We start from the raw sequence: 16,810 nt of genomic DNA on the forward strand, positions 1-16,810 counted from the left end.
TTTGTTATTATTGTTTATAATTTATTATTATTGTAATATATATAAAGTGTTATTTTATATCTATAAAATCACAATTAAGGGTAATTTTGAGTTTTTAATAATATTATATTTTTTTTTTAGTTTTATTTGCTTCACACATAGGATTGTTTTTATTCTTCTTCCGCAAATGATCGCTTTTCACTCTTAACAAATGAATGGATGCAAACGAAAATTTTGTTCTTTTTTTAAATCCGAGTGGATAGTATTTACTCGGATGTAATGGAGCTTGCTTGGATTGTTTTGGGGAGTGGGCCTCTGACTCTTGGAATTGGGTTGTTAAGGGGAGAAGACACTTGTTCGATTAGGAAACGACTTAGGAATTTCAGCTTTTGCAGGAACTTCAAGGCTCGCATCTTGTCTTGAGTAAGGATGTTAGCTGGGTATGGAAGGTTGATGCAAATTCGGGGTACTCAGTCAGTTCGGTCTACGGTATTTTATGGAAGTCTTGCATAAGTGAAAGTTCGCCCTTATTCGAAGATTTTTGGAAGATTAAAGCGTTACCTTTTGCTCTCTTTACTGCTTAGAGGGTGTGGGTAGTTTGATTGCTTTTAAGACTAATCTGGTTAGACGTGGGGTTACAATTGATTGTTCCTCCTGTTGTTTGGGTTGCAATAATTGGCGAGATTTGGAGGCAGAGGAATAATTACATTTTTAAGGGCGGAACGATTGATCACTTTGAAATCTTTTCTTTGGCTCAATTAAAGATTTAGTCTTGGATCACTTATTATTTTGCTTCTACTTGTTTTTCCTTTTTCTTATTGGTGTCTTGATCTGTTGACGTGTTTGCTGTCGATTTAAAGTCTATGTTAGTTTTGGTTGTGTGTAATGTTATTTTTTGTTTTATCAGCAATGAATAAATTAAATTAAAAGGATACCTTATACAAAATCACAAGACTGAAAACTCTTAAAGACTAAAAACCAAACCACTCATTCTAAGACTTTAGGCCTCTGAGCTAGGGCAAGGGTAGCACAACCATAAAAAACATCAAGAAGAAAGCCTACGTCCATCTTGCAGTGAGAATGCCTAACAAAAGGCCAAGACCGTGCCTAAAAACTCCTATTGGAAGCATCAATAAAAAACGCAGCAACTTACCGCGAATAGACCACAAAAACTACATCTTCTAATCCCCTACATACCATCCAAAAATGCCCCAGCTCTTGCTGCAAACCATCAGCAACCATCAGACACCAAGAAAACACTGAAATGTTATGTGTGCAATGTTATGTTTAGGTGCTTTCGTTGGGCGGTTTTGACAAGGTCAGTTGATATATATACAGGTTGGATCACCCTTTAAGTGGTCCATATTTATTTATTTATTTATTTTTTCTGATAAAAAAAATCACTTCAATGCAAACAAAGCATATATACAAAGATGGTAGTTACATGTAACACTCTGAAGAGAACTATTAAATAAAAATTAATTTTAAAAATAAAAAATAATTAGTTGATATATTAACTAAATTATTTACTATTTTATAGACTAAAAAGATTTATTGATATCTAAAATATATAATTTAAAAATTAATTTATATATTTTATTAATAATAGAGACAGTAAATACCATAATTTTTTAGTTTATAAAATAATATCTAATTTAGTTAATATAATAACTAATTATATTTTGTTTATAAAATTAGTTTTTATTTAATGATTTTCTTATAATACTATAATAAAAGTATAATTATTAAAAGTATAATTATCTGTTTCTTGATAACAAAACCATCAGCAAATCAGTAAATAAAAATTAAATTGCAAATTAGATATATAATGATAAGCAGGTGAGTGAAACACAAACTTAAACAAAAGAAGTTACAAATCATACATTTGCAATATGAAACTGAAAATCCCTCTAATAACAAGTCACACATTTTGTTTGAAACACACATATTTTAAAAGAAATCAATATATTAGATCTTTTACGCGGGAGTAAATTCATTGAACAGCTCTTCAATACTCTCAGACCTTGCTGTTCTAAATGCTTCCACAGCCAGCATAATGTCATCATCTTGTAAGTTTGAAACACAGCCTTCCATGACATTATTGTCAGCCTTATATGTAAGTAAACTTTCTGTGTTGGTGATTTGTGGAATATTAGAAACTGCAGGAAGCTTGGGAATGCTCAAAGTGGATACAGATGACCTAAAATCATGATTTGTGGTAAGCACGAGGGCATACATGTTATGCACTCTCTTGTGTTCGGTGGACACTGAATGTGATGAAAGACAAGGTTGAGTTGGAATCTTGCTTAAGATTAGCCCAGAGAGATTTGAGGATCCAGATCCAACTTGCAACATAGATCCTCTGGCTTCAGTTTCAAATCGGGCCCTCTCCCACTGAGCCACGTGCGTGATATTGATGGTGTCCTTGGACTGGTCTTGGCCATCACCACAGCCTTCAAATGTGTTCTGTTTTATTGTTTTGTGGGTAATGGTAATGGGATCTAAGCTCATTCTGATGAGTCTTTTCTTGATGTTGGTTTTCCAGTAGTTCTTGATCTCATTGTCTGTTCTTTGGGGCAGGTGGGCTGCTATGATGGACCATCTGTGCATGCAATAGAGAAACATCATTAGCTTCTCAGAAATTCATTTGACTTATCAACACGAAAGTATCAAAACCAAAAGAAACTAAAAGGTCATCACTTGTTTCCAAGAAGAACGTGAAGTTTAATAATGGTGTGGTCTTCCTCCGTGCTGAAGTTTCCTCGTTTTATATCAGGTTTGAGATAGTTAATCCACCTCAATCTGCAACTCTTTCCACATCTTTCAAGACCTAGATGTGAATCATACATGTATACATGTAACAAATAAAATCTGGATTTGGACTTGATTCTTCAATATCAAGAACATGCACACTCATGGATTGATTGAGCAAAAAAAAAGGTAGAGAGAAGTTGTATACATTACCCGCTTTGGCAGGCACTAAACGCCAGTTTCGATGGCCATGCTTTTCAACGTAGTCGAGGAGCTTCTTGTCTTCTTCTGGTGTCCATCGTCCTTTCTTCAACCCTAGCTTCTCACAACATGCCTTCCTTCCCATTTTTAATGCCAAGCTGTTGTAACATGTAACATATAGAAGGATATATAGTACTAGGTTATTATTATTGTTTTGTAACAAGTGTAAATAGTGTACCCTATATGAAAACCATAACCTTAAATAGTTATCTGTCATCTTTAAGAATATGGTAACACGATCAAAGTGGTAGGTCCCTATACTCAATGCTCCCATACCTGTTTCCCTTTTCGGTCCTTTTCTTATTCTTCAAAATTTTCTTAAACAGTATCTACATGTTTATAATGTTTTAATTGACATCTATTCTATAATTTTTATTTATATATTTCTTTATTTTTATAGAACTTTATTCCTACAAATTACAAAACAGTTAAAACTATAAGTTTTAAGTAAATCTGTTGCTGTGACAGATCCAATAATGCAGTACATAAATGGTGGTCTTACGACGAAATACAATACAAGATAAGTTGGAATGAAGGAGTAAAGTTTCACTTACTTTGTTTCCTTAAGGAGAAGTACATATAAACAGTGTACTAAACGTAATCAAGGAAAGAAATTTTACTGTTCATCCTTCATTTCCTACGTGTTTGAAAGATAAAATTACGAAAACTGCAAATTGACCAAGGAAAACATTAATCACTAGACCAAACAAGTTCTTTATCATATTATCATTTTTATTATATTTATACATATTAATATAATTTATACATATTAATATAATTATTAATAATAATAAAAATAAAATAAATTATATTTATATTATTAATATTATTAATATTATTAATATTTATTAATATTATTCATATTATTATTAATATTTATTAATATTATTATTAATATTACTAGTATTAATATTCATATTATTAATATTATATTCATATTATCAATATTATATTCATATTATTAATATTAATTTTGATATAAATATACATTTAGATATTTATTGTGTGTGTATAGTAGTTTTATTTAACTTGAGTAATATTACTTTTATCCGGATATAGATAGATAGAGAGAAAAAGGAAGAAATTATATAATATTAATATAACTTTAATACTATAAATACATATATATTGATTAATATATTTCTTTATTTAATCATTAATTTTTTAAAACTCATGGTTAAATTTAAATTTACTTTCATATTATATATATATTAATATAAAATTATTTGATATCTTATTTTCAAATATAGGTTATTATAGGTAGTTGTGAAGTTTTTGTTAGATGGCTATATAGGTGCTTGTATCTTATACTTCTTTTCTGATTTGAGATTCTTGTATAAGGATTGAAATATCCTTAAAATGTTTCCTTTAATGAACTTAATTAAGTCAATATGATCGTAAAATAATAATTAATATGATAGTTGATTTTAATGTAATAGGTAATATGATGACTATGAGTATGACATATATTAAATGTGATTCATACTAATAGATAATATAATAAATTATGTTTAGATTCAAGTTGATTATAGATAAATTAAATGTGATTCATATGTTAATATTGTTAGTATCATTAATATTGTTAGTATTATTATTATTGTTAGTATTATTAATATTGTTAGTATTGTTAGTATTATTAATATTGTTAGTATTATTAATATTGTTAGTATTATTAGTATTATTAATATTGTTAGTATTATTAGTATTATTAATATTGTTAGTATTATTAGTATTATTAATATTGTTAGTATTATTAGTATTATTAATATTGTTAGTATTATTATATTATTAATATTGTTAGTATTATTAATAATAATAAGTATAATAAAAATCATAATAAAACTAAAGAATTTGCTTGGTGTAGTGGTTAAATTTTCTTTGGTTGCTGAAGGAACCTGACTTTGAATCCCATTCACTGCTAATTTTATTTTACGGTGCCAATATTTACATACGGATTTTGATCCGTATGTAATAATCTGTATGTAATTCGCGTTTTTCTTGTAGTGTTGTAACTCTGGATGCAATGAAGATTTTTTCTAGGAACATCCTTTTTAAGCTCTCCTAACTAGGGATTGATCCAAGTGGAAGGTAGTACAATCTTTTTTTGTTGCATCGTGTAATGAGAAAGGAAACACATTCAACTTTATGTATTCTTCTGAGACTCTAGATGGTCTCGTGGTGGTGCATACTATATGGAATTTCTTCAAGTGTTTGTGTGGATATTCTCAAAGTTCTTTCAGCCATATAATCAAGAGAAAATGAAATAGATGATGAAGAACAATTAGATGCTCTAACGCTAAACTATGTATGAACAAAAATATTAAGCAGACTAAACTAAATTGTGCAGCCAGCCTATGGTATGTTTGTTTAATTTATGGATCAAACGAATGGAATTCACCTATACTTGTACCCTATATGAAAACCTTAACCTTAAATAGTTATCTGTCATCTTTAAGAATATGTGAACACGATCAAAGTGGTAGGTCCCTATACTCAATACTCCCATACCCGTTTCCCTTCTCGGTCCTTCTTTTCTTATTCTTCAAAAATGTTCATAAATAGTACATCAAAGTTCCAGTCTAATCGTAGCAGAGATGGAGACGTGGAGGAAATCTGGGAGGAAATCTGGGATGCGAAAGAACCTATCTTATGCCAACTCCTTCACAACTTTCTTCTTCTCTAACTTTCCGGATAGCCACGGGGAGTTCGAGATGCTGAAGTTCTTTCAGAAATGGGCTAGAGTCAAGGAAGTGTTCATATCAAGGAGAAGGTATAGATGGGGCCGAAAATTCGGTTTTGTGAGATTTTTTGGTATAGAAAATGCGGTCAGCTTGGAGAGAGAGCTAGATAGAAGTTATGTTGGAAAAATGAAACTTTATGTTAATCTTCCAAGATATAGAAGGGATGGGTGTGTACGCAAAGTAGGAGGTGTGCAGTCGAATGTAGTTAAGACAAGTGGATGAACTGGTCACCATCGTTTTCAGAGAAAGAGTAAGGAGGTTTGGAGGGAGAAAAGGGGGAAGGCAGGCGAAAGGAACGAAAATGGCACGCAATCCTATGCGGAAGCATTAAAAAGCCCCACACATGATCAATGGAGGGGTCCTAGTATAACGACGAAGACGCAGTCCCCCTCATGGCTGACGAAGAGTATGGTTAGTCGCATGTTCAATGAGTTCAACTTTAAAATGCTGCAAGAAGAATATCTTAAAGGAGGGATGTCCATGTTTAGCATGAAGTTTATAGGTGACAATTTGGTTTTATTATCTTCCATGGCAGAGGTGAGAATGGAAGAGCTGGTTAAACTGAATAAGGAGTGGTTCAATAGCGTCTTCGAAGATATTAAACCATGGTCTGCGTCTGAAGCAGTAAGCTATTGATGACTTTTTACGGCAAGTGCACCGCGTTTGTCAGAAGTAATAATTGTCCCTAAGGACGGATATCGATCCCACAAAGAACAGTGAATCATCGAGTACAATATTCGCTAAATATAACAACAGAACAATAAAAAAGAGTGTGAAGTGATTATGTTGGCACTGATCAATAAGAAAACAAACAAAGAATTAGTTGCTTCAATTGGAAAAATTGGGATTAAGTTTCATCTCTCTCACTCTCATGTATTTTGATTAGCATGTTAATATTAAGTTCTTTAATTGAAATTGATGCCCGTATAAAAATCATTTATATCGATTCCTCGCATATAAAATCCTTAAGAATGTTCCCTAACTATCGATCCCTCGCATACTTATAAGAACAACTTAGAACGAAGCTCAGACGTTTAATAACAATTAACATTTCAAGTCTATTCCTAGCACTCAAATATGTTAAGTATTGTTGTTTAGGTCCGAACCCTAAAAATACCTCCCGGTCAGATTTAAGATTCTCAATTTGTCACGGAGAATTAAAAGTAAAACAACAATACCAATAATCAATCAAGAACTGAATATTAATATATAAAATATCACCTCAATACATAAGAGTTTGAGCAGATTACTCCCAATCCCAAAGGGTAGAATTAGCCACGCATACTTCTATCACCTTCCATTCTCCCAATTGGGTTACAATTCACTCTATGGTGTTTTCCTCTCAATCTGGCCCCCTAAGGTTGAGCCTCTAACCCTCTATTTATCCTAGTTTTCTAGGGTTAGGTTGTTTATTGTGTCGCGCTAATGGGCTAAATGATAAAACATAAAAAGGCCCAATCTTTCTTTCTTTTTTTCTTTCATTCTGGGACCTTCTATCTTTATCTTTTTGGCTCAAATCATTCATCTTTAATCCAAATCTCCAATCTTCCTTAGAAATCTGCAATTAACACCAAATTTGGGAATAAAATACTCTTATTCAAATAAAGATCATAAAAAATGTAAAAAGATATAAATTCATAAATTAGGGATTATTTTATATGTAAATTAGCAATAAATCCTCATAAGTGCCTATATTTTAATATGAAATATTACTGAAATTAGACACTTATCACTCTCCCCAACTTAGAATCTTGCTTGTCCTCAAGCAAAGTAAATGAATATATTTGAATTTAAATATCAAACAGCTTAATTCACTAAACAACAGATCAAATTAGAAACTTATGATGCTTCCAATTTCAAATATAGAAAATTATAGACACAATCAATTTCCAGGATAAAATCAAAACAAATAAATGAAAATTCATCAAGGAATATCTTCTCATATGCTCACGGGTAAGTGTTTCTCTCTATTTTCACTGAATCATAACAAATCACAGTTGCTTTTCATTTCATCTTCAAATCACAAACATATTAGAAACATGAATCTTGAGGTCTTTTACAGGGTTGTAATGAGGCTGGGCTTCCAAAAAATATTGGTTTTTCTTAGATAACAAAATGCACATCTTAAAGAAGAAGAACATATCTACAATTCAATTATAGAGAACATATATGTTATCTAATTACCACTTTCTTTCGATGTCACATTTTTCCTCATTTTCTTTCTTTTCATGATTTTCATGAAAAAAAATAATTCTATCTTTTTTTTTTTATTTCTTTTTCTTCTTCTGTTTCTCTTTTTTTTTTCAATAATAGGACAAGATTCTTCCTATTTTCAACTTTTTGACTTTCACAATCAGAACCAACCATTCCCTTTTCTATATGTATTGCATCTATGTTCTCCTTCCTTAAACATGCTAAAGGGTAGGAAATTATATCAATAAAGGTTAAGGTGCAATATTTAACAAAAAAATTCTTGGCCCAAAGGGGATAAAAAAAATGGAATTCTAATATAAAGGTTGGCTTTTTGGCCCTGGCTCCTAATTAACACAAACAAATGGCTCAATCATCTTCATGCTCTTTTATGATGCAACAAAAATAAAAATTAAGCAACCACAACTGTCAATTCATCAGTAAAACTCTCAAAACTGTTTAAGGTTCACACACTCACTTGGTTTAATTGGTCTAATTCCTTTTTGTCTTGTCATTATCTGTCCTAATCAATCATCCTCTTAAATTTTCATGTATCATAATTTTAACTACATTTGAATAGGGATTCAATCATATTTTCTTTTCTAACCTGTGTCTAATTCATCTCACTATTTAATATTTAAACACAACTTCTTTATTCCACAATTCAAAATTAATATTCTAGTTCTTTTTTATTTGAAAAAAAAAATAAAAATAAACTAGAAAACAAACAAATTAAAACTGAAGTTTATTCAAGAAAGATAATTCAAGACTTAAAACTAACAAACTAACAAAACAGGAAATTTATTCAAAATAAGCAATATAAACAAACTAAACAAATAAGCAAATAAACAGAAAACAAAATAACCGAAAAATAAAATAGATAAAATAAGACAAAATTCAAATAACTAAAAAGAAAAGAGAATTAGAAAGATAAAACCATATTTTTGCTCAATCCTCTCTTCTTAAGAAGTTATCCAGCTTTTTGTTAAAATCTTTATCTACAGTCTTTGCTTCATTTGTTGGATCTGCCCCCTAAATAATAAAACTGTCCCCAGGTCAAAATACATAACATAGGTTGGGTTTCCCTTGAAATTCTCCATGGTTTACCAGTTGGGCTTATTTGATAGAAGTGATTGGCTAGACAGAATTTCCTAGCCACTTCATTATTAAAACCATATGTTCTCCCTCAACTGGTGATAGGTACCCGTCATCATCATCTCTCAGTCTTTTCTAACTTCTCTCCTTGCTTCTTTTTTCTTTATTTTTAACTTCTATTCTTCTGGGTTGTCTTCTCAATTGTATAAAAACTTGTTTTCTTAATATCATAAGACAACTCAAGCAAAGATTAGTATAACAAGTAAATAGTTTTTTTTTTTAAAAAAAAAAATGAAATAAAGAAAAACAGAAAATTTAAAATAACAAGAGAAATAAATAGTAAATGAAAAACAGAACAAGAAAAACAAAAACTTACTTAAATAAAAACTAAAAAATAAATAAAATAATAAAACTATAATTTTTAACAAAAAGAAAAATAAAATAAATAAAAACAAGAATAATATATAAAAACTAAAAATATACAAAATAAACAAAATTAAATAACTAACTAAGAAAACTAAAACAGAATACATAGATAGAAAAACAACTTGCGTAAAATAAAAACTAAGAATGAAATCAAAGAAAATAATAAAACTAAAAATAAAAATAAAAATAAAATAAAATAAAATAAAAAACTATTAAAAAAATGAAACAAAAATAAAACAGAAACTAATAATAATAAATAATAAATAAATAAAGAATTACGTAAACTCTAAATAAACAACTTAAGCTAAACGTAAAAATAAAATATGATCAAACAAAATCCAAATCAAAATAAAATAAAAATATAATAAAAACAAAAATCAAAACAAAATAAAATAATTACAGTAAAAAAAACTACGTAAACAATATAAAACAAAAAAAAAATAAAGAATAAAATAAAATATAACAAAACAAAATACAAATAAAATAAATAAAGTAAACAAATAAAAAAAAAACTTAAAAGAAAAAATATTAACATAAAAATAACAGTTTTAAAAAAAAAAAAACAAACATATTCACATTAAAAAAAAAACTTTGTACGTATTCAAAACTAGAGAAAAAAACAAAATCTTTATAAAATAATAAAAAAATCTAGAAAACAAAAAAAACAAAATTATTCACATCTAAAAAGAAAAACAAAATATTTACAAACATATTCAAATTAAAAAAAATAAAAACTAAAAAAAATTATTCACATAAAAAAAATAAAATAGTTAGTATATTCACAATATTTAGGAAATTATACTCAACAAATCAAACCTGTTCCTGGCAACGGCGCCAAAAACTTGATGACTTTTTACGGCAAGTGCACCGCGTTTGTCAGAAGTAATAATTGTCCCTAAGGACGGATATCGATCCCACAAAGAACAGTGAATCATCGAGTACAATATTCGCTAAATATAACAACAGAACAATAAAAAAGAGTGTGAAGTGATTATGTTGGCACTGATCAATAAGAAAACAAACAAAGAATTAGTTGCTTCAATTGGAAAAATTGGGATTAAGTTTCATCTCTCTCACTCTCATGTATTTTGATTAGCATGTTAATATTAAGTTCTTTAATTGAAATTGATGCCCGTATAAAAATCATTTATATCGATTCCTCGCATATAAAATCCTTAAGAATGTTCCCTAACTATCGATCCCTCGCATACTTATAAGAACAACTTAGAACGAAGCTCAGACGTTTAATAACAATTAACATTTCAAGTCTATTCCTAGCACTCAAATATGTTAAGTATTGTTGTTTAGGTCCGAACCCTAAAAATACCTCCCGGTCAGATTTAAGATTCTCAATTTGTCACGGAGAATTAAAAGTAAAACAACAATACCAATAATCAATCAAGAACTGAATATTAATATATAAAATATCACCTCAATACATAAGAGTTTGAGCAGATTACTCCCAATCCCAAAGGGTAGAATTAGCCACGCATACTTCTATCACCTTCCATTCTCCCAATTGGGTTACAATTCACTCTATGGTGTTTTCCTCTCAATCTGGCCCCCTAAGGTTGAGCCTCTAACCCTCTATTTATCCTAGTTTTCTAGGGTTAGGTTGTTTATTGTGTCGCGCTAATGGGCTAAATGATAAAACATAAAAAGGCCCAATCTTTCTTTCTTTTTTTCTTTCATTCTGGGACCTTCTATCTTTATCTTTTTGGCTCAAATCATTCATCTTTAATCCAAATCTCCAATCTTCCTTAGAAATCTGCAATTAACACCAAATTTGGGAATAAAATACTCTTATTCAAATAAAGATCATAAAAAATGTAAAAAGGTATAAATTCATAAATTAGGGATTATTTTATATGTAAATTAGCAATAAATCCTCATAAGTGCCTATATTTTAATATGAAATATTACTGAAATTAGACACTTATCAGCTATAAGCGAGTGTGGGTTAGATGTTATGGAGTTCCGTTTCACTTATGGAGTAAGGAGTGCCTATCAAAAGTAGTGGGTGAAGTAGCTACGGTAGTGGAAGTAGATGAAGCAACTTTGTCCTGGGAATGCCTGGAGTATGCTCGATGTTATGTGAGGTTACTTAGGTCGTGTAAAGCTGAGCTCTCTAAGGTCTACCAGATAAATGGGAGTTTGTATAACATAACGATTGTCGAGGAGGTAGCGAATACTGGTGGAGTAGACCTATGGTGTAAGTGCAATGTAAATTATGAAGGTTCATCCGGTAGCGTGTCGTCATTCGATTCCTTTGTGGCAGACTCTTTGCTATCAGCAAAGCTTAGTAACGAAGAAGATGGAAAGGAGGGAGGCAATGACTGGTGGCCGGAGAAGGACAGTAGGGGAGAAGGAGGTTGGTCAATAAAGGAAGCAACAAAATCCTTGGAAAAGGAAGGTTCAGAACGTCATGAATTTTGTCAGCAAAAAAGAGGGCTTTCGCTTGATAAAAAAGATTTGAGTGCACAGGGTGTATCAGTGGAATCGACAACTATGTCTGTTACACAAAAATGTGTCAGTGATGCGTGTGTGGCTTTACACAAGTCCCTGGTCAACTTAGTGGAGGTGGTGGAGACTGTTAGTAATTCTTGTTCCAAGCCCAATTATAACGAGGCCCAATACAAAAAAAGCTGCGCCCACACCCACGCGAACAGCAACGCCAATTGTAACACGCCATTTTCACAGGTGAATGACGGAGGCGGGAATTCGTCGACGGAGGGAAGTGATAAGGGGTCTCTGGCTTGGGGTGTGGGCAACAATAATGACGTTAATCCGTTGCCTTGTTCGGTTGGTTCCCAACCTGACGAAAATAGTCATCGGGAAGTGGATGACGAGGACGGTGAAGAAGGTGAAGGGGGAAACGAGAAGCCTATCGGTGTCAGCAGGAAGAAAGGAGAAGCTCTAGAGGAAGCCCGTATAACACCAGAAAGAGTGCGACATCTGCGATTGCTCTGGGAGCAGGGAACCCGTACAGTTCAGCAAAGATGGCGCTCAAAGGGGGGATTGGGATCCCTGCACCAGGGAAACAAATACCAAACCAAGTTAAATTCTAAAACCTATGCTACGTCTGACTCTGAAATTGTTGAATGCAATAATCGTATTAGAAGGGAAGTTACTCAATCAGAAGCCACTAGAATATGGGAACTAGGAAAGCGGTTGGGGACGACATGTTCAGGGAATGTTAGTATGCTAATTAAAGAAATGGAGACTCTGGAGGATAGGGACAACGAAATATTGAGCAAGTTTAAGGGGGGAACTCGAGTAGTTATCCCATGATAATTGCCAATCTCAATATCAGAGGTTTGGGGGGGGGGGAGTGAAAGCCAACTACATTAAGAATATCATTGCCAATGAGGGCGTTGAATTTGTGTGTCTACTAGAAACAAAGACAATGGTTTTCTATGATAGTAGATGCTTCTCCCTTTGGAGAGATAATAAGGTGGGGTGGGTGCATAATGAAGGAGTGAATGGGGCTGGAAGTACATTATCAATGTGGCACAGGGAAGCATTCACCTATGATTCTCATGTTGTTGGGAAAGGTTTTATTGTTGTTGTGAGCCATCATGTAAAATCAAATTGTTTATGTGTTATAGCTAATGTATACACAACATGTTCCCTAAGCGAAAAGATTGAGTTATGGGAAGCTTTGTTTGCCCTTAGAAGGCAACATCAAGATAAAGTGTGGTGTTGTTGTGGTGACTTTAATGCAGTTAGGTGTGCTGAAGAAAGGAGAGGAGTTAGAGAAAATGCTAGCAATAAAAATGAAATCAGAGGCTTCAATGACTTTATTGGAAGGAACTTGATGGATGATTTGCCTATTGTAGGCAAGAAGTATACATGGTATAAAGCAGATGGATCCGCAAAAAACAGGTTAGACAGAGTTCTGGTATCTGAAGAGTGGCTTCAAGTATGGCCTACGAGCAAGCAATATGTACAAGCCAGGGTGGTTTCGGATCACTGTGCAATAGTGGTGAAGTCTTGGTTAAAAGATTGGGACCCAAAACCGTTCAAGACGATTGATGCATGGCTCAAGGAACCTGGTTTTAAGAACTTGGTGAAAGAAAAATGGAAGGCTTATGAGGTTCAGGGTAACGACATATCTATGTTGGGTCTATTAGTGTCTAAGTTCAAGAGGGGAGGGGTGAATTGAGCTTATAAAATTTTCGCAAGATCACACAATTTTCAGTATACCAGAGACAAAAAGAACAGATTGATTTTACATGAACCAGATTGATTCTTCAGAGCAGTCTAGCACAATTTGACTTTGTTCAAATTAAAATTGTAATTAGCAAAGAGCTATAACAGAATCAGATTAATTTGATTTTATGAGTATGAAGAATACAGCTATGCCAAGAAATCAATCAACTTCATTCAACACAAGGTTTTAATGAGAATGAATCTTCCTCAGGTTTTAATGAATAGACAATTTGTTTTTCAAATCAATTAAAACAGCATATACAACTGCCTTGTTTGAGATTAGCAAGCTTTAACAAATCAGGAAGAACAGTTCTTATTTAAACCCAGAATTAACAGATTCAATTTCAAAAGAACAGATTTAGTTCTTGACAGGATTAAGCAAAACCAGAAATGAGTGCAGGGATGAGAAGAAAAGGCACACAAGTTTTTATACTGGTTCACTCATACAGAGCTACATCCAGTCTCACCTTACCCCAAGGTGGAATCCACTAAAAACAGTACCAATTACTTACAAACTCAGCAGTTCTTGAACACTACAAGAACAACACCAACAATGTTGAAAAACCCTATTTCAGCACACCTTGCACTCCAAGAAACCCTATCAAGGAGTGGCTAACACTTACACCTTTACAAAACAGAATAAAGGAAAGATTACACCTGAAAAGAAGATGCAAGAACTCAAAACCAGTAGTTCAATTTGCTGCAGAACTGCACCAGCACCTTCACCAAGATCAAAGGTTTCCTAGAACAAGCACACTTGAAAATCTCTTTGGAAAACCTTTCAAAAACCTTTCAATCCTTCTTCTCACATGGAAAATGTTTGATCTCTGTCAAAAACATAATTGCTCAGCTACATTTCATGTGAGAGAGACTTTTCTTTATATAGAAAAACAATTTCTAACTTGTTTTCAAAAAACAGTTGAAAAGCAGTTATGAAAACAACAGATTCATTTTTGAACTTAACAGATTTATTTTGTGAAAACCGCCAACTCAGCTAACTGAAATAACTGTCTGAGTTGTACCTTTGGTGCCCTAACTAACTTGTGAAAAACCTTTTAACTGACCAAAAGGGCAAACCGATTCTTTCACAGTGAAACAGATTAAATGAGAGCAAATAGGTCAGCTCAGCTTTAACTGAAATAACGACCTAAGCTTTGCCTGTGGTGCCCTAACAGAATTTTAGAAAAGCCTTTTAACAGAGAAGAAATAAACAAATTCTTTCTCCATACAACAGATTTATTTGTGTACTGATTTAAAACTTTTAAAAACATTTTAAAAAGCTTTTCAAAACCATTTAACCACATCATGTGCTTGATCTAGACTTGGTTAGGCATCTAGGATAGGTTATACAGCAAAAGGCAACCTTACACAATTACAAGCCTAATTACAAACGAATCTAAAACCTATTACAAACTTTAAAGCACTCAAGCTATTTTCTTCATCAAACACACATCAAGCCTTGGTAGGGAAGAAGCTTCCTCCAGCTTCAACAATCTAAAGTCAAGGAAAAACTAAAACTCTTAAAATATGATCTAAAGGAGTGGAATAGGAGTGTTTTCGGTAACCTTGAGGATAGTAAGAGGCAAATCATGAAGGAGGTTGAGGAGTTAGACGTAAAGGATAACCTTTGTGATCTGTTGGAAGGTGAAAAGTTAAGAAGAATGGAGCTGGTTAGTCAACAGAGATTGTTAGAAAAAAAGCTGGAATACCTCTATAGACAAAAAGCAAGGTCAAACTGGTTTAAATTCGGGGACTCGAATTCAAAGTTCTACCATTCAACTATTAGGTGGAGAAAAATTAGGAATGAAGTTAAAGGAGTTGAGCTAAATAATCAGTGGTGTGAAGAACCGGATGCGGTGCGATGGGAAGCAAAGCGTGTGTTTGAGAATAGGTTTAAGGCCACCCCTGTTCTAGGAGTGAGGCTGGATCAGTGGTCTTTAAATCTCTGCCCGAGGAGATTAGTTTAAGGATGGTAGATGGGTTCTCTGAGGAGGAATTGAGGGAGGCTGTATGACAATGTGAGGGATCTAAGAGCCCGAGTCCAGATGGGTTTAATTTCAATTTCATCAGATCCAACTGGGAAATCTTAAAGGACGACATTATGGAAGCGGTACGTACTTTTCATGTATCAGGAAGTTTTCCAAAGGGGTGAAATGCTTCTTTTATTGCTCTAGTACCAAAGGTGAAAGATCCTATCATGATTGACCAGTTCAAACCCATTTCTCTTGTGGGAGCCCTGTATAAGATCATCACAAAAGTGTTGTCGGGTCGCTTCAAGGCTGTTATACCAATGGTCATTGATGAAAACCAATCAGCTTTTCTTAAAGACAGGGGAATGTTGGAGAGTGTTTTGATGGCCAATGAGGTGATTGAAGAGGTACGAAGAAGTCGGAAGAGTGGAGTATTCTTCAAGGTGGATTTTGAAAAGGCGTACAACTCGGTCAGGTGGAGTTTTCTTCTGGATATGTTACATAGGATGGGGTTTCACCGGAATTGGATTAGGTGGGTACAAGGATGCTTGGAGTCGGCATCAGTGTCGGTCCTGGTTAATGATAGCCAGACAGAGGAGTTTAGACCATTTAGGGGTCTGAGGCAAGGTGATCCTATGGCTCCATTCCTCTTCCTCGTTGTTGCTGAAGGCTTGGCCGGCCTAGTCCGCAGTGCTTTAAGGGAGAATCTGTTAAGGGGTGTGAAAGTGGGGAGAGCTGAGGTTGAATGTTGTATGCTACAGTTTGCAGACGACACCCTGTTTATGTGTGAAGACTCTTATGCCAACATTTTCACTATCAAGGCAATCCTTAGGGTCTTTGAGCTGGCATCAGGTCTCAAAGTTAATTTCCATAAGTCAAAGCTAGCAGGTATCAAGGTTGGAAGGGACTTGTTAGAAACTTATATGAGAACTCTTAATTGTGGTGCAATGCAGGTTCCCTTTAAATACCTGGGGTTGCAAGTAGGTGGAAACCCAAGGAGAACGCAGTTCTAGGATCCAGTAGTGGACAAAATCCAAGATAGACTCAGTGTTTGGAAAGGGAGAAGACTGTCACTAGCGGGTAGAGTTTGTCTGGTCAAATCGGTCCTAACCTCCATACCTTTGTTCTACTTATCTGTTTTTAGAGCCCCGTCATCAGTATGTAAAAGGATTGCAAGTATACAAA

At 33.1% G+C, this 16,810-nt stretch overlaps 2 protein-coding genes across 2 annotated transcripts; one reads left to right on the top strand and one right to left on the bottom strand.

Annotated features, from left to right (window-relative positions):
- Positions 1-1,818: 1,818 nt before the first annotated feature.
- On the bottom strand, positions 1,819-3,089 carry LOC137805778 (transcription factor MYB106-like). Its single transcript, XM_068605703.1, has 3 exons — positions 2,944-3,089; positions 2,680-2,809; positions 1,819-2,581 (listed from the first exon to the last, which is right to left on the bottom strand). Exons 1-3 carry the CDS (start codon positions 3,074-3,076, stop codon positions 1,957-1,959), a joined length of 888 nt encoding a protein of 295 aa, XP_068461804.1. The 5' UTR covers positions 3,077-3,089; the 3' UTR covers positions 1,819-1,956.
- A 9,760-nt stretch (positions 3,090-12,849) lies between these two features.
- LOC137839007 (uncharacterized) lies at positions 12,850-13,608 on the top strand. Its single transcript, XM_068648137.1, has one exon. It carries the CDS (start codon positions 12,850-12,852, stop codon positions 13,606-13,608), a length of 759 nt encoding a protein of 252 aa, XP_068504238.1.
- The last annotated feature ends 3,202 nt before the right edge of the window (positions 13,609-16,810 follow it).

Source organism: Phaseolus vulgaris, chromosome 3 (genome assembly GCF_000499845.2).
Source record: "Phaseolus vulgaris cultivar G19833 chromosome 3, P. vulgaris v2.0, whole genome shotgun sequence".
Taxonomy (NCBI): domain Eukaryota; kingdom Viridiplantae; phylum Streptophyta; class Magnoliopsida; order Fabales; family Fabaceae; genus Phaseolus; species Phaseolus vulgaris.

Bases quoted from the DNA above. Each gene is read 5' to 3' on its own strand.
- LOC137805778 (XM_068605703.1), bottom strand. From the start codon at position 3,076: ATGGGAAGGAAGGCATGTTGTGAGAAGCTAGGGTTGAAGAAAGGACGA. The intron at 2,810-2,943 runs GTAATGTATACA...ATTCACATCTAG, and splicing joins TTTAGTGCCTGCCAAAGCGG to GTCTTGAAAGATGTGGAAAG. The intron at 2,582-2,679 runs GTGATGACCTTT...TTGCATGCACAG, and splicing joins CACGTTCTTCTTGGAAACAA to ATGGTCCATCATAGCAGCCC.
- LOC137839007 (XM_068648137.1), top strand. From the start codon at position 12,850: ATGGTTTTCTATGATAGTAGATGCTTCTCCCTTTGGAGAGATAATAAG.